The sequence below is a fragment of the Peromyscus eremicus genome, chromosome 2, assembly GCF_949786415.1.
Source record: "Peromyscus eremicus chromosome 2, PerEre_H2_v1, whole genome shotgun sequence".
NCBI lineage: Eukaryota > Metazoa > Chordata > Mammalia > Rodentia > Cricetidae > Peromyscus > Peromyscus eremicus.
In genome coordinates this window covers 129,150,263-129,175,423 of record NC_081417.1, presented here as the reverse complement: position 1 = coordinate 129,175,423, position 25,161 = coordinate 129,150,263, and the positions used below count along the sequence as shown (strand labels likewise).

At 41.0% G+C, this 25,161-nt stretch overlaps 1 protein-coding gene and 1 pseudogene across 1 annotated transcript in view; one reads left to right on the top strand and one right to left on the bottom strand.

Annotated features, from left to right (window-relative positions):
* Positions 1-3,812: 3,812 nt before the first annotated feature.
* The window catches only part of Ipp (intracisternal A particle-promoted polypeptide), a 36,434-nt gene continuing 15,085 nt past the window's right edge, over positions 3,813-25,161 (bottom strand). Inside the window, exons 6-9 of the mRNA XM_059254768.1 lie at positions 20,127-20,264; positions 19,240-19,362; positions 11,917-12,137; positions 3,813-4,238 (exon numbers count right to left, since the gene is read on the bottom strand). Coding sequence (XP_059110751.1) covers positions 4,014-4,238; positions 11,917-12,137; positions 19,240-19,362; positions 20,127-20,264 — 707 coding nt within the window. The 3' untranslated portion in view covers positions 3,813-4,013. The remainder of the gene's footprint in view (positions 4,239-11,916; positions 12,138-19,239; positions 19,363-20,126; positions 20,265-25,161) is intronic.
* On the top strand, positions 6,255-7,323 carry LOC131903916 (glutathione S-transferase P-like; annotated as a pseudogene).

Below are 25,161 nucleotides of genomic sequence, written 5' to 3'. Positions count from 1 at the left end.
AAGGTATAGACTAATAGAAATGGATTAATTTAAGCTGTAAGAACAGTTAGCAAGAAGCCTGCCACGGCCATACAGTTTGTAAGCAATATAAGTCTCTGTGTTTACTTGGTCGGGTTTGAGCACTGTGGGACTGGCAGGTGAGAGAGATTTGCCCTGACTGTGGGCCAGGCAGGAAAACTCTAGCTACAAAACCTGGCTGAATACTGATTCTAATTATTATTAAAAATAATTTTTTTTGAGGTGCTAGGGATTAAATGCAGCATTTCATGCATACTATGCAGGTGATCTTACCTCTGAGCTCTCTATCTCTAGATTGTAATTCTGTCCCCCAACTCTAGTATTTTATGCAGCCTCAAACTCCTGTCCTCAGTCTCCTCCAGTAGCTGGGACTTACAGGGATCCGCCACCACATAAAAGGGACAGTATTTAGAAACATACTGGGACTGCCAAACATTCTGGAGAAAGAGCACTTTAATTTCTCTAAAAATGCAATTATGTAACTAAATGTGTACATTCTTAAAGTTAAAAACAAATGCTAGTGTAATCCTATTACAGTTTGGTTATCCAGTAATGCTGATGAACTAAGTTAATTCAAAGTAAAGAAAATAGTTAGAACTTTATTAGTACATTCTTTCAAAAATAGTATGTTATCACCTGAGAAATAATACACATTTAGTTAACTTTTCAGGGAACTTCTGAACTGATCATACATACATACACACCAAATACTGAATGTCTTGACATTCCATTTCCGCCACGAGTGCGTGCGTGCGTGTGCGTTCGTGTGTAAGTATCATATCCCTTGCCCTTTTTGTCTGGTACTGGGCAATAATGAGAAACTGAACTAGTATTTTGCAAATCTGTTTTGAACCAAAAAGCAGATTCTCTAATTAGAAACATTAGGAACACATGGGTTAGCTAAAGTAGACTATGAATATTCTTGGTATTCTTTTACTGACATCTTATAGATCCTAATTACAACCTCTCAAACTTTCAAGAAATTCATAGGAGGAGACACTACTTTCTGTCTGTGTTGTATGACATGTTTAATGCTGATCAGAGGTAAGGTGTTGATGCTTCTAACAATATACTGAAAGATTTTAGCAAAAAAAAAAAAAAAAAGAGAGAGAGAAAGAGAAATCACTGGGGAGTGGTAGCACACACCTTTAATCCCAGCACTGGGAGGCAGAGCCAGGCAAATCTCTGTGAGTTCAAGGCCAGCCTGGTTTATAAAGTGAGTTCCAGGACAGGCTCCAAAACTACACAGAGAAACCTTATTTTGAAAAACCAAAAAAAAAAAAAAAAAAAAAAGTAAAGAAAAAGAAAAAAAGAAAAATCATAGCCTTGAGCCAGCCAGTTAAATCTAAAGCATGCAAATCCTTAATAATATGGCTCTAACTGCCTAGCAAAAATATAAGCAGTGATCACAAACTTCAGAACTCAGCATAAAACAATTCTTAACAATGATTATCAGGGGAAACAAGTTTTTAGAAGCAGTTTTAGATCCAAGGTAGTTATAACTCACACAATCGTTGTCTATAAAAAAAAAAATTCCCGGGGCTTGGGGATTTAGCTCAGCGGTAGAGCGCTTGTCTAGCAAGCACAAGGCCCTGGGTTCGATCTTCAGCTTAAAAAAAAAATTCCGGGGTGGAGAGATGGCCCAGCGGTTAAGAGCACTTAATTGCTCTTCCAGAGGTCCTGAGTTCAATTCCCAGCAACCACATGGTGGCTCACAGCCATCTGAATGGCATCAGATTCCTTCTTCTGGTGTGTACATAAAATACATGAATAAATAAATCTTTTTAAAAAACTCCACATGTACAGGTTAAATCTCTGATGAAGGTCTGAAGTGATTGGGACTGGAAGTGTTTTGGACCTCAGAATACACCAGATTTTAGACTATGTAGCATTATTTATCAGCTAAGCATCCCTATTCTGAAAATCAGAAATCTAAAATGATTCAAAATCTGAAACATTTTTTTTTTTTGCATTGGATGTCAGCATTCAAAAGCTTTTGGGTTTCAGATTAAGGATGCTCAAAACTGTACCTACAGAGCCAAGTATGATGGCTCATGCCTGTTATCCCAGCACTCGGAAGGTTAAGCAGGAAAATTGTTGAGAGTTCAAGGATGACTTGGACTGAATAGTGAAACTGTCCCCAAAGCAACAAACAATCAAAATCAACAAAAAACAAAACAAAAAATTGTAACTACAATTCAGCTTTCTCCAAGCTAGGCAGTAGCATTATACTAAGCTATTACATAGGCTTACCCAAGTACAAATAAATTAAACAAAGCTTAATAATCTCACAAAAGTCTCTCTTCTTAAAACTAAATAGATAACTTTCGTGACTATCTAGAAAATAAAGAAGAAACTTGTAAACACATAATAATGCCTGGGGTATTCTTATACCCATTACATACTATTTCAATCAAGAAATGTTATTAAGGGGCTGGAGAGATGGCTTAGTGGTTAGGTGCACTGGCTGCTCTTCCAGAGGACCCCAGCACCCACATGGAGGTTCACAACCATCTGTAATGCAAGATCCCAGACAAAAGTGCAGGTAAGACACTCACACACATATTTAAAAAACAAAAAACTGTCATCAAGAGGGAATACAGCCAGGCTGTGGTGGCGCACTGCCAGGCAATGGTGGTGCACGCCTTTAATCCCAGCACTTGAGAGGCAGAGCCAGGAGGATCTTTGTGAGTTTGAGGCCAGCCTGGTCTACAGAGTGAGATCCAGGAAAGGCACAAAGCAACAGAGAGAAACCCTGTCTCGAAAAAACCAAAAAAAAAAAAAAAAAAGGGAATACAGAGATGGCTCAAAAGTTAAGAGCACTTGCTGCTCTTTCAGTTCCCTGCACCCACATCAAGCAGCTCACAAGCACCTGTAACTCCAGTTCCAGGGGGATAGCACACCCTCTTCTGGCCTCAGCAGGCATCTGTCTACACATGGTGCACATATAGACAAACACACACACACACACACACACACACACACACACACACACACACACAAACTTTAAAAAGTAAAAGTATTTTTATAAAGAACATTCACCAAGAACTTGTATTGTCAGAATCAAAACAAAAAATATGAGCGGGTAAAATCTTCTCTTAGACTATTAAAAGCAGAAACTTTCCTATCTAAATAGCTAGATTTTGCTGGACAAGTGGCATAGGCCTTTAATCCCAGCACTTGGAACGGTGGGAGCAGGCAGATTTCTGTGAGTTTGAGGCCAGCCTGGCCTATATATAAAGTTTCAGGACAGCCAGAGCTGTGTAGAGACCTATCTCAAAAAAGAAAACAACAACCCCCTACCCCCCCATATATGCCCTTCCTAATCTTCTAGTGTTTTTACTTGGGGACCATTGAAGGACAGTTTCACTGGCTTTTCTCTGTAGGTCAAATGACACCATGGAAACTATGTTCTGGACCAAATCATGAATTATAGAAATCTTTAACTTGTCTCGTGGAGATTATCCTTACACTGTATACAGGCTATGTTACAACCTGAACTGCACTAGAGAAGTAACCAAAGGCACTATTTCCCAGAAGTTTCTAGCAAACAATTTTTTTTTCCCGTTTTTCGAGACAGGGTTTCTCTGTGTAGTTTTGGTGCCTGTCCTGGATCTCGCTCTGTAGACCAGGCTGGCCTCGAACTCACAAAGATTCGCCTGCCTCTGCCTCTCGAATGCTGGGATTAAAGGCGTGTGCCACCACCGCCCGGCTGCAAACAATTTTTACAACTAAGATTCTATTGATAACTGAATAACTGTAGGACATAAATACCATTTCTATTGTTGCTAAGCTTTGCAAGTTAGTATGAGTTCTTTATTAAGATATATTCCATATCCATTCTCATTCAAATTTTTAGAAAAAAAATCACTCATCTATTCAATATATGTAAACCTCAAAAGAATCAGAAGGTCATATCACAAATATATCTTTGATTTATAAAAGGTCAGGACCTACATTTTCAAAATGTTCCTCGTGCATTTATGCTTTCTGTGTCATAGTACAGCAACACCACCTTCACAACGACTAGTGATCATGTTACCAATTTCTGTCCATGTATCTGAATGAGGGTTGTAAACTTCAACTGAGTCCAAGGTACCGGGGGCCAAGAAATCATGGCTAGAAGAGCGGCCTCCAGAAACATACAGGAGACCATTGACTGCCACAACGCACATGCCTGCTCTAGGCACTTTCATTGAAGCAACTTCAACCCACTTCTCCTAGTAAAGTGAGAAAAGAGATATATTAGTAGTGTCATAAAGTAATAATAAAATTTCTGAGAAATCATATATTCTAGACTTTACATGTTTAAATTCAAACAATCCAATTAAGTTAAGTATATACAACATTTTTAATAAACTTTTTGGCAGATATGATAAAACAGTAAGTCTAGAGAATAGTTAAACATATCTGACTATAAAATATGATTAAGAAATCATACAGAGGGGCTAGATAGAGGGCAAGTGGCCAGGCAGTGTTGGCATATGCCTTTAATCCCAGCACTCAGGAGGCAGAGGCAGGCGGATCTCTGAGTTCCAGGCCAGCCTGGTCTACAGAGCAAGTTCCAGGACATGCTCCAAAAGCTTCACAGAGAAATCCTGTCTCGAAAAAACAACAACAACAACAAAAAAAACACCCAAAACAACAACAACAACAACAAAAAAAACACTGCCTGATCTTGCAGAGGACAGAGGTTCAGTTCCCAGCACCTATGTGGTGGCTAACAACAGTCTGTAACACTAGTTCCAAAGTACCTAATACTCTCTTCTGGACTCTGCTGGCATTGTATACATGTGGTGCATGCAAGCAAAACACCCACACAATGAAATAAAAATAAATAAATCAGTTTTAAAAATGCATAGGAGTCAACACTCTGAGACCTTGAGTCTATGAAATGTAAGTAATATATTCAAAACAAAGGGATGACAAAATTCTAAGGGAAAAAAGCTTATATATTAAAAGACTTTTTATTTTTAAAAGGTTCTTCAAAAATTTTATTTAGGTGGCTAGAGAGATGTCTCAGCAGTTAAGGACTTATTACTTGTGGTGGTTTAATAATAATGGCCACATAAAATGATATTTTTGAGTGTTTCTTCACCAGTGAATGGTACTATTTGAAAGAATTAGAAAGATTAGGAGGTGTGCTCTTGTTGGAGAAGTGTGTCATTTTGAGGTTTCAAAAGCTCATACCAGCTCTAGGCGTTCTCTCTCTCTCTCTCTCTCTCTCTCTCTCTCTCTCTCTCTCTCTCTCTCTTTCTCTCTCTCTCTCTCCAAATCTCTCTCTCTGCCTATAAATCAGGATTTAGCTCTTAGCTTCTGCTCAGCACCTGCCTGCATGCCATCATGCTTTCTGCCATGATGATAATGGACTAAACCTCTGAAACTGTAAGCCAGCCCCAATTAAATGCTTTCTTTCATAAGAGTTGCCTTGGTTATGGTCTCTACAGCAACAAAACTGACTAAACCAGACGCTGGTATCAAAAAGTGGGGTAATGCTGTGATAGGCCTGACCATGCTGTTTGTTAGAGGAATATGGAAGACTTTGGGAGTTTGGAATAGAAAATCAGCTGGATGCTTTAAGCTGGGTTTAATTGCCATACTAGTAGGGGCACGTAAGACAGTGGTGCTGAGAGTAATGTAAATTATGATAGCTCAGCCCAAGAAGTTTCAGAGGGGAAGACCATAATAATAAGTGGCCCAGAGACCATTCTTGTGATATTTTGGTAAAGAATATAAATGCTTTCTGTCCTTGTCCAAAAATTTGCTAAAGGCTATTAAGTTTCAAACCCAGGACAAATGGCTGAGGTGCCTATTTAACATATTGAAGCAGACCTGGCCACCAGGTTCTCCCAGCATCCCTCAGTCCCTACCTGTAACAGAGAATGGCTGGTATACCCGCCCTCAATCCTGAACTCTCCAGCCCAGGGTCTTCCCTATATAATCCAGACATTTTGGTTACCTTCCCTTTTTTGGACTTTTGTCTTTCTGGCTGTGGCACCTGGTTTTACTTTCTCCCCCTTCTTCCCACCTCCTCACATGGCCCAGCTCAGTCTGGTCATATCCACTATGGACTCTTTCAGATGTCTGTGCCTCCACCTACACTCTCCCTTTTATCTACAATAAACCTTCTCCACCATACCTAGGAGCGGTCATGTCCTTTCCTTTCTTTTTTTCATTCAGAAGCTAAATTGAACAGTTTTAGATTATTGGCATTAGCAGAGATTTCAAGACAGCCTAGTATTGACTGTGTTACTCGGTTAAAAGTGGTCACTCTTATGCAGATCTACAATGGAAAAGGAACACATAGGCGAGGAAAAATACAAAATGTATGGTTGAGGAGGAAAGGAACATGAAGAAGTGTAATGGAGCAAAATCCAGTGGTCAAGGAGATAAAAAGTTTAAAGAAAAGGCACCTGTGCCCAAGATCTATTACTGTCTACCAAGTACTGAGTCCCTGTCTCTGTCTATGCAGCAGCCATGCCACCAAACACCATTGTCTACTTCCCAGTTTGAGGGTGCCGTGAGGCTATGCACATACTGCTGGCTAACCAGGGCCAGAGCTGGAAAGAGGAGGTGGTTACCAAAGATAGCTGGATGCAAGGCTTGCTCAAGCCCACCTGTCTGTGTGGGCAGCTCCCCAAGTTTGAGGATGGAGATCTCACCCTGTACCAATTTAATGCCATTTTGAGTCACCTAGACCGATCCTTTGGGCTTTATGGGAAAGACCAGAGGAAGGCTGCCCTGGTAGATATGAATGGGGTGGAAGTTCTTTGCTGCCAATATGTCACCCTCATCTACACCAAATATAAGGATGGTAAAGATGACTATGTGAAGGCCCTGCTTGGACACCTGAAGCCTTTTGAGACCCTGCTGTCCCAGAACCAGGGAGGCAAAGCCTTCATTGTGGGTGATCAGATCTCCTTTGCCAATTACAACTTGCTGGATCTGCTGCTGATCCACCAGGTAGGTCCTTAGCCCCTGGCTGCCTGGACAACGTTCCCTTGCTCTCTGCCTCTGTAGCATATCTCAGTGCTACAAGATCAAGACTTTCCTGTCCTCTCCCAACCATGTGAACCACCCCATCAATGGCAACAGCAAACGGTAATGGACGAAAGAGACAGGAGCTGCTTCTCCCCTTTCCCCAGGACTAATAAAATTTGTAGGACAGAAAAAAAAGGTTTGAAGAAACCCCTGATGTTAAATGGAATAAAGGGAGTGGTGACCTCAGGGTAAGACCCCACCAAGCTAAGCTTCTAAACTTGAGAAAAGGAAATAAAGGAAGCTTAAGCAGTAAAGGAAACCATCAACAACAGAAAGCTGATGCAAATGTAACTGAACAAGATGGGCAAGTTCCAACCCCATCAAGCAGGAGAACTTGACAGCTTCAGCCATGTGGTTTAGCTTTAGAGTCAAAGATACAAGAAAGGGGTTATGAAATATCCCTCTGTGGCTTTAGACACTGAGGCCAGGCACGTGTCAGGGTTGTTCCTGCATGGAACCTCAGACAGGCCACTGTGTGAAGCTGTGAAGGTGAAGCCTGGATTTCTTTAGATTCCAAGACATTGGAGATGCCAGAGTTGTGGGATATCTGTAAGAGAGAGCTGCAGACCAGTTATGGAACCAGGACAAGAGAGAGAAGTATGTTGGAGTTAAAAGAGCTGAAAGAAGTCGGAGAGCTGAAAATTCCTTTGACACCAGACATAGAAATGCAAAATTTGGGTTGGGGATTTAGCTCAGTGGTAGAGTGCTTGCCTAGCAAGGGGAAGGCCCTAGGTTTGGTCCTCAGCTCTGGGGAAAAAAAAGAAGAAATGCAAAATTTGGAGTTTGCCCTGTTGGGCAATTGAGAAAATGCCTCCATAAGATCCAGCTATAGAGTATTTTCTTAATTAGTGATGGGAGGACTCAGCCCACTGTGGGTGCTGCCATCCCTGGGCAGGTGGTATTGGGGTCTATCAGAAAGTAGGCAGAACAAACCACAATGAGCAAGCTAGTGCAGCACCCTTCCTTGGCCTCTGCATTGGATCCTGCCTCCAGGTTCCTGCCCTGTTTGAGTTCCTGATTTCCTTCAGTGGTGGATTACAACATAGAAGTGCAAGCCAAATCAACCCTTTCTGCCCCAACTTGCTTTTAGTCATGGTATTTCATCAAAGCAATAACAACTCTAACTAGCTCACATATAAAATTAATATTTGAGTATTTTAAAAAAATCTATTTCTTAGTTTGTGTGTTTGTGGACATGTATGACACATGCATGCATGTGGAGGTCAAAGGACAACTTTAGTTATCTCCTACCTGTATGTGGACTCTGGGGATTAAATTCAGGTTACCAGGCTTGCTCTACAAATGCCTTTACCCACTGAGCCATCTCACCAGTCCCTTTAAGAGGTTTTTAAAGTCTTATGCTAACAAAATCCCTAAAATTTCCAAGAAAATAATATAGTGTATAATAGTCCTCAGATTTATTTAAACATGGAAACTTTATTTCAAGGACCATCAGGTAGAGTCCATAATCTGCAGAACATATTTATAAGGATTAAGTACTATATTTTTATATAGCTTGAGAACAAGGACTGATTTTTTCATAATGGAAAGTTATTTTTTTAAGGTTGGATGTGATTAAATATTCCTTTAATCCAGCACTCAGAAGGCAGAGGCTGACAAAACTCTATGAGATCAAGACCAGCTTGGTCTAAATATTGAATGGCAGGTCTGCCAGTGTTAAACAGTGAGACCCTCTTAAAAGAGAGAAAAAGTTTTGAAGGTTTGGGTTTGTTTGTTTGTTTGTTGGCTTTTTGAGACAGGGTTTCTCTGTGTAGCTTTGCGCCTTTCCTGGAACTCATTCTGTAGCCCAGGCTGGCCTGGCACTCACATAGAACCGCCTGCCTCTGCCTTCCAAGTGCTGGAATTAAAGGCGTGCGTCACCACTGCCTGGCCTTGTTTTGTTTTTTAAAGATTTATTTGTCCAGGCCAAGTGGTGCATGGCTTTAATCCCAACACTGGGAAACAGAGGCAGGCAGATCTCTATGAGTTCCAGGACAGCCAAGGCTACACAGAGAGATCCTGTCTCAAAACACCAAAAGATTTGTTTATTTTTATTGATTGTATGTGTTTTCACATGGATAAGTTTATGTGCACCACATGGTGCAAGTGTTAATGGAAGCCAAAGGGTGCTGGAACTAGGAGTTACAGTTATGAGTTGCCTAATGTGGTGCTGGAAACAGAATCCAGGTCTTCTGAAAGAGCAGTAGTGCTCTTAACTGATGTTTCATCTCTCCAGCCCCATTTTTTAAAAATGAAGGAAGCCCCTTGTGGTGGTGCATGCCTTCAAACCCAACACGTGGGAGGCAGAGGCAGGGGGATCCCAGTGATCTGGAAACCAGCCTAGTCTAGACAGCAACTTCCTAGCCAGCCAATGATACATGGTGAGACTCTGTCTCAAAAAAAGTAATAATAATAATAAAACATATAAATAAGTTCTGATGTTGTCATATAGGTCTTTATGTTGTTGCCTGTATTTTTGCACTGGTATCTACTCATCTCTTCCTCTGCTTAGTGTAGGCGGTGTCTGTGTCTGAAGATGCCTCTCTTGTTCTAATTGATAGTCTTGGTCCACTAGGGGTTCTTGGTTGAATCGGTGCTGTTGGGCTCTGTCTCTCTGTTGCATTTACTTCTTTGGGGCATACTGCATTCTCTTTTATTGTTTTGTTTTGTTTTTTTGTTTTGTTTTGAGACAGGGTTGCTCTGAGTAGCCCTAGCTGTCCTGGAACTCACTCTGTAGACCAGGCTGGCCTCGAACTCACAGCGATCCACCTGCCTCTGCCTCTCCAATGCTAGGATTAAAGTTGTGAGCCACCACCTCCCAGCTCATACTGCATTCTTGAATATTGTTTTAAAAATATCTTATTTTCATTTTTTTTTAATTAGTGTTTTGCCTGTATGTATGTAAGTGATTCATGTTTGTCAGTTCCAGAAAGGGATGCTGGAACCCTAGAACTGGAGTACAAGCAGTTGTGATACACCATTTGGGTGCTGGGAACTAAACCTTGGTCCTCTGTAAGAGCAGTAAGTGCCCCTAACCACTGAGCCATCGCTCTAGTCCCATTCTGGATTATTTCAATTGTAGGTATAATATCCCTATTATGTTTCACATGTTATGTCAGATGGGGGGAGGGGAAAAATCAAACTTGGATCATTATAACTAATAGATGTGACTTGATTTTATCCAGGTGGTTTTTGTTATTGTTGTTGTTTCCTTAATATCTTTGCTTCTACTTCTCTCTCCTGAACCTGCCTTTCTTGCCTACTCAGCCTTATCAGATTCTAGAGACAAACCTTCTTCACAATGTCGGACATGACACATTAGGACTCCACATACCAAAGGTGTGATGCTTGGCCAACAGGAGGGGAGCTGTGAACTGAAGTACCCGCCCCCCAAAAAAAATCTGCATCTCGAAATATTTTACAGGTGATATTGATTGAAACTTCCACAACTGGGGAGAGCTAGAATGTCACACCACATTGGAAGACAAATGATCTCAGGCTATTTTTAGCCACCGAAAAGGCTCATCTCTGTGACCTAACATCTTCATATTAGTTAAATCTTTCAGGAACACATAAACAGACAATTAACTCCCACCAACCCAAAAGCTAAGAATTGGCCATTAGAGGACATGTAAGGCCCATAGCAGACACGTTCTTGCTTTTCTATCACCAACCTACTTGATGTTCCACCAATGTGTGTGTAAGTGTTCTGTGTATGCACATGTGTGCAGGTGTAAGCATATGTGTATATGCCTGTGTCTGGAGGTTAGAGGTTAATATCTGTCATGGAACCTTGAGCACACCATTTCAGTAAGACCAGCTGGCCATTCTGCTACAGAGATCCTATATTTTCTGCCTCCCTAGTATTAGTATTACCAGCACACAGAAACATGGATGACTTAAAAAGTGGTGCTTTGGCTTCTTGATGACAGGCTAACCGGTTAAGCTGATACAAATCCTTTCCTCCCCAAGTTGTTTATCACAGTAACAGAAATCAAACTACAACATGTGGCAAGCATTTTATCAATCTAGCCATCATCCCAGCCCCCTTCACTAAGTTGTTCTCTTGGTATAAAAATTTCATTAAACTGTTACCAGGTTGAAAAAAATATATAAATAAAAGGGAAAAAAGAGAGGCTGGAGAGATGGATCATTAGATAAGAGGACTTGCTGCTTCCAGAGGACCTAAATTTAAATCTCAGCACTCATATCTGATGGCTCACCACTACCTATACCTCTAATCCTGGGGGCTGATATCCTCATCTGACCTCTGCAGATATCTGAACACACATGGAAGACACACACACACACACACACACACACACACACACACACACACACACAAAGAAAAACTTTCCTTTTTAAAAGGAAAAGAATATGCTAAAAGAAGAGACTGTGTATGGACCAAAAAGCCAATATATATATTCGTGCTATTGCTTTGGATTGAACACAGGGAATCGCAGTGGCTAAGTAGGCCCTTTACTACTTAGTTAACACCCACAAACCTATAAGATACTTATAACAATCCATTGGTCCTAATAAAAATTGCCAGAGAAATCAGAAAATATTTTTAAGGTAAAAATTAAAACTCAACAGGCCCACCAGGCAGTGGTGGCTCACACCTTTAATCCCGGTGCTTGGGAGGCAGAGCCAGGCGGATCTCTGTGAGTTCAAGGCCAGCCTGGTCTACATAGTGAGTTCCAGGCAGGCTGTTATACAGAGAAACCCTGTCTTGAAAAAGAGAGAGAGAGAGAAGTTGATAAAAGATCAAAATAATGAGTAAAAGAGAACACATCCCTACAGATATAACAGGTATAGTAAGAAAATAAAACACTAAACATTTGAAATCCAACCTACCTCTTCAAAGGAATATTTTTCTACAGTATGAAGAGCATCTTGTGTTTCATTCCACCCTCCAATAGAATAGATGCAGTCATTGAGTGCTGCTACCCCAAGATATGCTCTTCTGGTTCCCATAGGAGGAAGTGGAGACCAACGCTTGGAAAGTGGATCATAAACTTCAAAAGAACGAAGCTCCAGTCCCTCATTGCTGATTCCTCCAATTACATAAATTAAACCTGGAAAACGGAAGATTTGTGCTCAGTTTCTACTGAAAAGATATAAGCCAACCATGGTGGTGCACGCCTTTGATCCCAGCACTCAGGAGGCAGAGGCAGTCAGATCTCTCTGAGTTCAAGGCCAGTCTGGTCTACATAGTGAGTTCCAAGACATCAGCTGTAGCTACATAGTGAGACTCTGTCTTTAAAAAAAAATAAAAAATAAACTGGTTTTGGTACTTCCCCCTATTTGTAAAAATAACTTAGGTGTTGATATGAGAGAAAAATGACAATAATGGAATACTTCAAATACTTTACTAAACAGCTACTTCTGACTATCTGAAATTTTTCCTGTTTTTTAATAAAACATTTTATTTGTGTGTTTGTGGATCTGTAATGCAAAGATGGTATAAAACCAATCTGAACACTTACTGGTGGACAGAGTGTTGTAGAATATTAATTTAAGATGTTACATTTGTTTATGCAGTGGAATTTTATTTAATGATGCAAAGATATGTTGCATTCTTTTATGTTGCATTTGTTTACCTCTGTGAAGCTGAATGGCCAATAGCAAGGCAGGAGAGAGGATAGATGGAACTGGCAGGCAGAGAGAATAAACAGGAGGAGAAATATGAGAAGAAAGGATCAAGGAGTGAGAAAAGAAGGGGCTAGCCACCCAGCTACACAGCCAGCTACTGAGTAAGTAAAGAAAGGTATATAGGATAAAGGTAAAAACCCAGAGACAAAAGATAGATGAGATAATTTAAGAAAAGCTAGCAAGAAACAAGTCAAGCTAAGGCCAGGCATTCATGAGAAAATAAGCTTCTGTATGTATTTATTTGGGAGCTGAGTGGTGGGCCCTCAAAGAAGAAAAACAAAAACAAAAAACCAACAACACTACAGTTTTAACAAAGAATGATAGATTGGTTCTGCATGTCATATAATGAATACTGAGGTCAGAGGACAATTTATGGGACTCAGTTCTCACTGTCCATTGTTGTGGAATATTAGTTTAAGATGTATTACATTTGTTTATGCTGTGGATTATTTGGTCAATGATGCAAAGATGTGTTGCATTCTTTTATGTTGCATTTGTTTACCGCTGTGAAGCTAGCTGTGTTACTTTGCTTGTCTAAAACACCTGATCGGTCTAATAAAGAGCTGAACTGCCAATAGTTAGGCAGGAGAGAAAGACAGGTGAGGTTGGCAGGCAGAGAGAAAGAGAGAGGATCGAGAAAAGGAGAAGGAGAGGAGGACACCAGGGGCTAGCCACCCAGACATGGGGTAAGAAGGAAAGAAAGGTATATAGAGAAAGGTAAAAGTCCAGAGGCAAAGCCGGGCGGTGGTGGCGCACGCCTTTAATCCCAGCACTCGGGAGGCAGAGCCAGGCGGATCTCTGTGAGTTCGAGGCCGGCCTGGGCTACCAAGTGAGTTCCAGGAAAGGCGCAAAGCTACACAGAGAAACCCTGTCTCGAAAAACCAAAAAAAAAAAAAAAGTCCAGAGGCAAAAGGTAGATGGGATAATTTAAGAAAAGCTGGCTAGAAATAAGCCAAGCTAAGGCCAGGCATTTATCAGTAAGAATAAGTCTCCACGTATTTATTTGGGAGCTGGCTAATGGGCCCCCAAAGAAGAAGAAAAAGAAACAACTACACCCCACCATTTGGGTCCTGAGTATCAAACTCAGGTTGTCAGGCCTGGCAGCAGGCACATTTACCCACTAAGTCATTGCTCTAGCACCTATCTGAAGGTTTATTTATTTATTTTGCTTTGGTTTTTTTTTGAGATAGGGTTTCTCTTTGTAGACCAAGCAGGCCTCCAACTCACAGAGATCTACCTGCCTCTGCTTCCCAAGTGCTGGAATTAAAGGTGTGTACCATCATACCCAGCCCCTACCTGAAGTTTAACTTAGTTTTCTTCATGACAGGAAAATTATTCTAGCAATACAGAATCAAAATGTCAATAATACAAGAAGTAAAAGCCAGAATTTCTATATTACTAACACTAATTCTTTAATAGCAGTCTTAAAATGTATTGTGAAAATAGGGCCTCAATAATTTTTTTAGTTTACACCTATTTAGTTTGTGTGCTCATGTGTACCTGTGTGTGCATGCCACAGCACACATGTAGAGGTCAATTTGCAGGAGATGGTTCTCTCCTTCTACCATGTGGGTTCCAGAAATTAAACTCAGTCAGACATGGTGGAAGTTCCTTTACCTGCTGAGCCATCTTATCTGCCCCTCAAACTTCCCCCCAACCCTCCCAAACCCCCCCCCTGCAACTGAGGACCAAACCCAGGGCCTTATACTTGCCAGGCAAGCGCTCTACCACTGAGCTAAATCTCCAACCCCTCCCTCAAACTATTTTTATGCACAGAATTTTATACACAAATGTATATACATATATACACAGAGATCTGCTTGACTCTGCCTCCCAAGTGCTGGGATTAAAGGTATGCACTATCATGCCTGGCTCCCCAAAACTATTTTTTTTTCCATAAATTTTCTTTTGATTCTTTGAGAATTTTCCATCATGTACCCCAGTCCCACTCATTTACCAGTCCTCCTCTGTCTGCCTCTCAGCCAACATAAAAATAAAAACAAGCCAGGCGGTGGTGGCGCACACCTTTAATCCCAGCACTCAGGAGGCAGAGCCAGGCAGATCTCTGTGAGTTCAAGGTCAGCCTGGTCTATAGAGTGAGAACCAGGACAGGTACCAAAACTACACAGAGAAACCCTGTCTCAAAAACAATAGGAAGTACTCTTGAACGCATTGGCACCGGAGACCACTTCCTAAATATAACACCAACAGCACAGACCCTGAGCACAACAATTAATAAATGGGACTTCTTGAAACTGAGAAGCTTTTGCAGGGCAAAAGACATGGTCAATAAGACAAAAAGACAGCCTACAGAATGGGAAAAACTTCACCAACCCCACATCTGACAGAGGATTGATCTCCACAGTATATAAAGAACTCAAGAAACTAGACATCAAAATACTGAACAATCCAATTAAAAAATGGGCTAAAGAGCTAAACAGAGAATTCACAAAACAAGAATCACAAATGGCTGAAAGACATTTAAAGAAATGCTCAACATCCTTAATCATCAGAGAAATGCAAATCAAAACAACTCTGAGATACCATCTTACACCTGTCAGAACGGCTATGATCAAAAACACTAATGACAGTCTATGTTGGAGAGGATGTGGAGCAAAGGAAACACTCCTCCACTGTTGGTGAGAATGCAAGCTTGTATAACCACTGTGGAAATCAGTATGGCGGTTTCTCAGAAAATTGGGAATCAAACTACCTCAAGACCCAGCCATACCACTCTTGGGCATATACCCAAGGAATGCTCAATCATACCACAAAGATACATGCTCAACTATGTTCATAGCAGCACTATACATAATAGCCAGAACCTGGAAACAATCTAGATGCCCTTCAACTGAAGAATGGATTAAGAAAATGTGGTACATATACACAATGGAGTACTACTCAGCAGAGAAAAACAATGAAAGCATGAAATTTGCAGACAAATGGATGGAACTAGAAAAAATCATCCTGAGTGAGGTAACCCAAACCCAGAAGGACAAACATGGTATGTACTCACTCATAAGTGGATTCTAGATATAAAATAAAGAACAATCAGACTATAACCCACAGAACCATGGAGACTATATATATAGCATGGGGAACCCTAGGACGACTGTGGTTTATAATAAGTTTTGGTTTTTCTCAACTACTGAGCAATCCTCAATGAAACGTTTCACAATTAAGATGGGAATACATACTGTATCAAGCTGGTAATAGAAAAGTGGATAAATTGATTAATTTGAAAAATGAAAAAATAAAAAATAAAAGAAAAATTTGAACTGTTTAAAAAGGAGCCAAACAAACATATTTTGCTGGAGTAAAAAAGGGGGGAACTGGGGACTCATCATTCCTCTCCACATTCTATTCTTTCCCTTGTTTTATAAATTTTAAATTTTTTTTTGTTTGTTTGTTTTTGTTTTTTTTTTTTGTTTTTTTGTTTTTCGAGACAGGGTTTCTCTGTGTAGCTTTGCACCTTTCCTGTAACTCACTTGGTAGCCCAGGCTGGCCTCGAACTCACAGAGATCCGCCTGCCTCTGCCTCCCAAGGGCTGGGATTAAAGGCGTGCGCCACCACTGCCCGGCAAATTTTAAATTTTTTATCAGTGGATTCTGCTGGAGTATCCACTGCAGATAAGCACTGGAGGTCTCCTGTTGCAAATCACTCTCTGGAGTGATGGAAGGATCTTTCTACTAGCACTTGGAGGAGATCCGATCTGGTGTTGGTGTGGGCCCGGGGTTCTGTTTATGTCTTTCCTCAGGACAATGATGTTCCTCTTTGGATTCCTGAGCAGTGTGTGCACCCTGTGGCTGCTGCTGAAACCCAACATGACAGAGACCTATTGGGCCTTAATGAAAAACTCTCCCCTTCTGATGCTAATGGGAATTGAGAGCCCAATATGGCCAGCTTTGGCAAGCATTAACGTAAGCCTAGGAACTGTAGCCATGCTTTTGGATTCTCTAGAAGAGCTGCCAGCCTAAGTCGTGCTGGGATCAAGAAAAATGGGCCTTGGCAGTTCGTGTTCCTGAAGTTGTATCCATGCCAGTGGATGTCCACACGCTCCAGAAGAGAATTTGACATTGCTGCTGCCATTGTTGCTGTTATAGCAGTGGCGGACACCGCTGCTACTGTTCTGGGATTACCATTTCATAATTGCTTACTACAGCTAGCACAGTGGAGACCCTGGCAGCAAAAGTAGCTATCACAGTTAGTTAATCTTTCATTCTATTGGGCATGATAAATTTAATTCAATAGTTATATACATTTCGATTGGCTTTGAAAATTATAAATTTATAAACTCAAGTTCCATTTGCTTTTGGGATACCATCTTACAAGGACTCCAATTTGCAGTAAGGAAGGGAATGGCTCAGTTGCCTTTAGCCTACTGGCTATGGGTGGGATAGGACCTCTGCTGGTCTTTTCTGTGTCGAACACACAGATTGCAAGCCCAGTGCCACTTTGAGATCTTTGGCAGCAGTTAACTCTGTAGCTCACACACGATTGAGCCTATATGACAATGAGTATTTAGAGACGGGTAATACCTAGGGGGCACTCACCGACCTAAGACAGAGCGCCTGTGTGGCCTGGGCAGGCATCTCTGTGACAGGTAAGGTGACCTGCTGACGTCCCACGCATCCTAAGTCAGAAGCTCATTTTTTAGTAAAAGGGGGACTGGTAGGGCCCTGGCCCCCATTTTGGGTAACTGTTGCCTTGCTTGCTGACCTTGATCTTGATATCCTCCCTATGCTAATTCCCTGCTGGGTTCCACCCTCCTGAATGCTTAAGGGAAGTTCCTTGTCTGTGTATCCTGCATAATGGGCGTTAACAGCTTAGAAGCAAGATTGTAAAACATCTGTAGCGAACTTCTGCCCTCCGGAGTTCTCCAATTGTGCTGTAAGCCTGTATTTAAGACCTCCCTCCTTCAATAAACAGCATTCGGCATTTAAAAAAAAAAAAAAAAAAAAGAGTTGCTGAGGCCATGGTGTGTCTTCACAGCAATCCAGCACTAAGACAAGTACCATTGTTAAGTCTTGAACCCTGGGGACAAATGGCTAAGGTGCCTATTTAATATACCAAAGCAGACCTGGCCACCAGGTTCTCCCAGCATCCCTCAGTCCCTACCTGTTACCAGGTGTGGCCGGCATTCCCACTAACCTGAACTCTCCAGCCTAGGGGCTGGGGTGCCCTTCCTCCAGAGTCTCTTCCCCACATAATCCTGATGTTTTGGTTTACCCACCCCTTTTTTACCTTTTGTCCTCTTGGCTGCTGATCCAGTTCCCCTCTCTCCTCCCCCTTCCTTTCCCCCTCACATGGCTCAGGGTTATGTCCACTCTGGACTCTCCCAGACATCTCTGCCTCTGGCTGTGCTCTCCCTTTTATCTACAATAAACTTTCTCCTCTACCATACCTAAAAAAAAAAAAAAAAAAAACCAAACATTTCACTCCTCCATATTTCCCTCCTCTCCATCACATATTCATTTGTTCTATTGGCCTTGGGAGCGGCAATGTATTATATGAAGTATTTTTTTTTTTTTTGCTCAAACAGCTTTAATTTGCAAATGTTTATTGCAATGAGTTATCGATCTGGTTCAAGGCCTCTAGCTTCTGATATACTATCAATACTACACCCTCACCAAAACTTCTTTTGGATATCCTGCTATTGCCCTAAGTCATGGAGATCCTGTGGCTATGGTTCTGCAGCACCTGTCCCTTCGTGGACTCCAGCAGTTCATAGATGGAGTGGATGGGGTGGACCAACTCAAAGCCTTGGATAGTAGCTGAGTTGGTCAGTCCAGGCTCCATCAGGACCAGCCCCCTCAAGGAAAGGTCAGGGCTAGCTCTCCCATGCCCATGCCATCAAGGCCAGCTCTCCCATGGTTCCCAGTGGTAACAAACCCTCAGACATCAACACAGACAATGGCTGCCGTGTGGCCACAGACCCAGACATAGCCCTTGGCTGCAACTCAGGCCCGGACATCACCATGGCCCTGAGTGGCAGAACAGGCCACTCAGATTAGTATACCCCCAGTGCCAGCATGGCCCTTGTACAACAATATGGCCTTAGGTCCAGATCACAGGCTTCTGTAGGCCTTCTCAGGTAACTTGGGCCATGGACAACAACACAGACCCCAACTGTGATAGTGCCATGGACCCAGGCAAGGCCCTAGGCTGCTGCAACACAGGCCCAGACATCACTTGGTAGCATAGGCCACCCACATCAGCCTGTTCCTCACCACCTTTGTGTCTTCAGTTCTGCTTCTCTCCACAGTGCACAAAGCACTCTGCTTCTCATTCTCTCTCATTTCTCCACCACATACCTGTTGATCACAGTGGTGTCCACCCGCCATGGCCCAGATGCCAGACCAGCCTGTACAAAAACTAATTTTTAACATGACTTCCTTATCTTCAAAATTATTGTACTAATCAAGGCCAATTCTAAGCCAACACATGCACACATACATATATACCAAATGATAAATACTGTATTGCTGGTAATTGAACAGAAAAAATATCTTATAAAAGCATTACCTTGCATTTCACAGCACCCAAAATAGTATCGAGACACAGCCATGTTGCCAACAACTTCCCATTTATTTTCATCAGGATCAAATCGTTCAATGGTGTTGCCAATCTCAGCTCCAACCCACCCACCTGGAACAAAACAAAAAATAATCATTTCTGAGATAAAGGAATCTTATTTACGACAAAGACTTTAGACAAAGACAACCTAATCCATGTTAGTTAGCATGTGTGGGGCTGTTGTCCTTGTGCAGCTCATGTTTAGGCAACCATTTTGGTTAGTCTTTATGGTGCATCTTCTGACATTCCTAGAAGACAGTCTCACAGCAAACTGACCTACACTCTCTCTATCCCCTTTTGCAGTGATCCCTGAGCCTTAGGTGCTGATGTTTTGTATTTGAGAGAGGTATAATGTATCTCAGGCTGGCCTGGACCTCACTGTGAGGGTTATTTGCAGTAACCCCTGAGAGCGCTAGCTGGAAGGCTGGCCATTCTCTAACTTTTGATATTGAAGATACTCCCTTCATCCACGTAACACAGCCAACACCTCTAGTTATAGCATTCAAGGAGGAGAGAGGAAAGAGAACGGCAAGTCCAATGTTTCTAGGGCAGCTTGAGCTACAGGATGAGACCCTGTCTCAAAAAAAAAGGATTTACAAAGCTAAAAAGATACACTTGTTTTTTTTTTCAAGACACGGTCTCAATATACAGCCCTCCCTGGCCTGGAACTTACTACATAAACCAGGCTGGCCTTGAACTAACAGAGAACTACCTTGCTTCTTTCAGTCCTAGATCTAGATGCAAATTTCTTACGTCAATAAGAAACATCTCTAAAATTGTCAGATCCCAAGAACTTAATTAATATCAGTTGTTCTTAAATCAAACAGCATAATTACCCAAAGCATAGATAGCGCCGTAACACACACATACTCCCAAGCCACATCGGGGTTGATTCATTGAAGCAACAGTTGTCCATTGCTTAGTAACTGGATCATAGCATTCAGTACAGTCAAAAATCATTGAATCTTTTTCACCTGATTTTAAAAAAGAGACACACATCAGGTTTAGTGATGCTAAAAGAACAGAATTAGAAACAACATTCAGCAGCATTAGCATTCTCTTTTCAGAAATCAGTCATTACATCTAATTTTAAAATAGCCATTAAAAGTCTTTGCCTAGCAAGCAATATTTTTAATTCAAAGCACATGACATTCTAATTAATTCTAATTCTACCACCTAAACAATTCATGTAAATTTTAAGGAAACAATTTTCATTTTAACACTTCTTTTCAGGTAATAATTTAGGCTTATGGCCTGGTACAATTTGAATTTTAAGGAAATGATAAGCCATATGTAGCAACAAACAGAAAATAAAATTTAAGAAACTATGTTCTTAAAATAGAATTTTAAAATACACTATACTTAATAGTCTAGGGTAGGTAGAGGAAAGTCGTTTTCTTCAATGGTTTAAGCACTGGAATGTCTACACTCTGGTAAATAATCTGTACCTATGTACATGCAAACAACTAATTAAACTCAGTAGCCACTCCATAAACACCAAAAAAAAAAAAAAAAAAAAAAGAAAGAAAGTAGGAGAATGGCTGGGAAGAAGGGGTATGCTTAGCATCCATCCATGAAGCACTAGGTTCAATCTCCATAACACACACACACACACACACACACACACACACACACGAACACCATAAATCTAGCCAAAGATTTGCAAAACTCCAATTGATAGAATTTACATACCGAGATATTGGGGGCATGGTGGTTCACTGCTTTATTCCCAGTACTCAGGAGGCAGAGGCAAGGGGATTTCTGTGAATTAAAGGCTAGCCTGGTCTACATAGTGAGACCCTGTCTCAAAATAAAATTCTTAAAATAAACTAGATAAAATTCTAAATTAAGGAACATCTAGAAAAATGAAGATGTATCATGTTCATGTTCATAAACTGTAAGAGTCAGGGTGGGGACTAGAGAGTTGGCTCAGCAGTTAAAAACACTTACTGTTCTTGCAGAAGACAAGGGTTCAGTCTCTAGTACCCACATGATGGTCACAACCATCCATAACTCCCATTCCAAAGGATTTATCCTCCTCTGACCTCCTTAGGCATTGCACACATGTGGTGCACGTATATACATGTAAGCAAAACACTCATACACACAATAAAATAAATAAACCTTTAAAAAAGTGTCAACGTAACTCTAAGAGGGAAAAAGAGACCTTAAGCAGGGAGAAGGAAAAAAACATGAAGGGTAATGGAATAATATACATGTGAAATAAAAGCAAAAGGGAGGACTATTTGGGGATGAAGGAGATCAGCAAGAAGGAGATGGAAGACAGTAGGGGAGGACGACAAATGTCATAATGAAAACAATTTTTTTATTTGGTTTTCCAAGACAAGGTTTCTCTACATAACAGTGCTGGCTGTCCTAGAACTCACTCTGTAGCCCAGGCTGGCCTCTAACTCACAGAGATACAGATACATCTGGCTCTGCCTCCCCAGTGCTGGGATTAAAGGCATGTGCCACCACTGCCCGGTTGTTAAATATGTTTTAAAAATTGGATTGATAGATGCTCACAGATATTGTCCATTTTACTTCTGCATGCAACTTTATTTTTGTTTTGCTGCTGTTAAGAAAGGGTCTGTAGGGCCGGGCAGTGGTGGCACACACCTTTAGTCCAGCACTCAGGAGGCAGAGTCAGGCATATCTCTGTGAGCTCGAGGCCAGTTTGGTCTATAGAGCAAGATCCAGGACAGGCACCAAATCTACACAGAGAAATCCTTTCTCGAAAACCCAATAAATGAATGAACGAATGAATAAATAAATGTCCCAATAATGAGTGGTTTGTTGCTCCAAAACTACACCAAACTACAGAGAGAAATCCTGTCTCGAAAAACCAATAAATAAATAAATAGATAGGTAGATAGATAGATGTCCCAAAAATGAGTGGCTTGTTGCTCCTAAACTGTTTACATAAACAGTATGATTTATGCTGAACACAGGCTTTCCTTCTCAGCTCCTGAGATCCGGTATTTATTTATTTATTGCTTGCTTTGTTTTGAAACAGGGTCTATTTAGTCCTGGCTATCCTGGATCTCTCATCTCTCTATGTAGATCAGTGCTGGGATTAAAGGTATGTACCATCATGCTCAGCCTAATTTTTGTTGTTGTTTCTTTGAAACAGGGTCTCTCTATGTAACCCTAGCTGTCCTGGAACTCACTAGGTAAGATTTGGCCTTAAACTTACCTAAGATCTGGTTTTTGGTGAGCATGTTTATTTCTTCTAATTGGAAATGGGGAAAAGGTCCTGAAAATCCTACAGGACTAGGACGTGAAAGAATTCTCAAGGCTTGTGAGATGAATCATCAGATAAAAGCTCCAAACCTGATAATCTGAGTTCTATCCTAAGGACTCACATGGTGGAAGGAAAGAACCAACTCCTACAACTTTTCTCTGACATCAACATGTATGTTATGGCACACATGTGGATATATATATATATATATATATATATATATATATATATATATATTTATTACACACATATATATGTATATATATATATATATACACACACACACACACAAACAAACATATAATAAAGAAAGTGTAAAAAGAAAAATTCTCAAACATGAGTCTGTAGGAACAAATTTACCACTCTTTGTTAAAAGTGTAGCCACCACTAAGTGTTTAAATTGGTTTTATATCGTCTCTTTTACAGCTGGGAAACTTTAAGCAATTAAACTAGAAGATGGGTGTCTCTTCTGAGAAAAAAGGAAAACAGATGGTAAAGTTAAATACAATGAGAGGGAGAGTGGTAGACAGTGATTTTTTCTTGAAAAACAAAAATATCATATATGAACCATAGAGTATATAATGAAAACTGGATTCTTCTTTTTCTTTCTTTCTTTTTTTTTTTTTTCTTATTTATTTATTTATTTATTTTTTTTTTAAAGATTTATTTATTTATTATGTATACAGTGTTATGTCTGCAGGCCAGAAGAGGGCACCAGATCTCATTACGGATGGTTGTGAGCCACCATGTGGTTGCTGGGAATTGAACTCAGGACCTCTGGAAGAGCAGTCAGTGCTCTTAACCTCTGAGCCATCTCTCCAGCCCTTCTTATTTATTTTGTTTGTTTGTTTTGAGACAGAATTTCTCTGTGTAGCCCTAGCTGTAGACCAGGCTGGCTTCGAACTCACAGAGCTCCACCTGCCTCTGCCTCCTAAGTGCTGGGATTAAAAGCATGCACCACAACAACCAGCCCTGGATTTTTCTTTTAGATTTTATTTTTATTTTATGTGTATGGGTGTTTTGCTTGCATGAACATCTTTATTACATGTGTTTCAGTGTCTGCAGAGGCCAGAAGAGAGAGGATGTCAGGAGCTGGAATTACAGGAGGTTGTTAGCCACCATGTGGATGCTGGGAACAGACCCTGGGTCCCCTAGAAAGGTAGCCAGTTCTTTTACTCTGAGCAATCTCTCTGGCTCCCCCCCCCTTTTTTTTTTTCTTTTTTGAGATGGGTCACATGTAGCCCTGGCTGGCCTCAAACTACCTGTGCTAGTGAGAATGACTTTGAATTTCTGACCTCCTGCCTCCACCTCTTGATGTTGTGATTACAGCTCAGTTACCATTTGTGATTTATGTAATGCTGAGAACCCACAGCCTCCTGCATGCTAAACAAGTACCATACCAACTGAGCTATATCTTCAGCCCCAAAACTGGGTTTTATTTTCAACAGTAGAGAGGGAGCCATTCTAGGGTTGAAAATAGGACAAAATAGGTGGTGGTGCACATCTTTAATCCCAGTATTTGGGAGGTAGAGGCAGGCGGATCTTTGTGAGTTCGAGACCAGCCTGGTCTACAGAGTGAGTTCTAGGACAGCTGGGGCTACACAGAGAAACCCTGTCTCAAAAACAAACAAACAACAACAACAAAAAGAGAATAGGACAATAACATGATCATATTCATAATGCAAGAGCAGACTTTAGAGATAAAAACAGAACCATCACGATTTGGGTATTATAACGCTGAAGCATAAATACCGATGGACTGGCTATAGGTGTGAAAGAAAGACAACATGGAGGATGACTAAAGTTTTGAGGGAGGCTTTAGCTCAGTGGTAGTGGTTGCCTCACACACATGAGGGCCCAGGATAAATCACTCAGTACTGACAGAACAAAAAAGGATGTTTAAAGCTTTGTTCTGACACACTAGGCAAATCATCATTACCTTCCAGTATATGGCAAATCAAGGGAGGAAAATACAGATTTTGGAGAAAATACAGAAATGTTAAATATGAAGTTCATATAGGTCAAGTTCATATTCTATTATTATATTTTATAAGTAAATAATTTTTCATTAAAAAACCTCATGGAGAAGAGAGGAAACAAAAAAGAGTGAAGATGGTAAAAGTACATTACATAGCTGCAGGGGGATGGTGCACATATACAATGTAGCTGAAGAGGCCTAACTTAACATTAGTGCAGCCATGACAGGCTGCAGACTAACAATACTGGGACTAGGCCTCACCATTACAATAACCAAGAAAAGCCACAAACTGTACCCTGTGGAGGACCAATCACAATTGAGACAAGCAAGTACTAGATGCTCTAAAACATAAAGAATAGCTTACATAACTTGTAATATAAGTTGCCAATTTCCTTGCAGCAATGCCAGTACCAATCCCTATTTATCAAGTCTTCCATTGCCCCATTCCTGCCCAATCAGGAGTACAATCCCCATCTGAATCCAGAATTCCTCTAGCCCCCCATTCTTTACTCCTTAAAAATCCTGCCTCAATTGAGCTCAAGGCTCTCCCTAATCCAACCTCTGTGTTGGACGAAGGGAGAGCCCAAGCTTGAGCTTGCAATAAAGGCTCTTTGCTTTTGCATATGAACTCGGACTCCTGGTGGTCTCT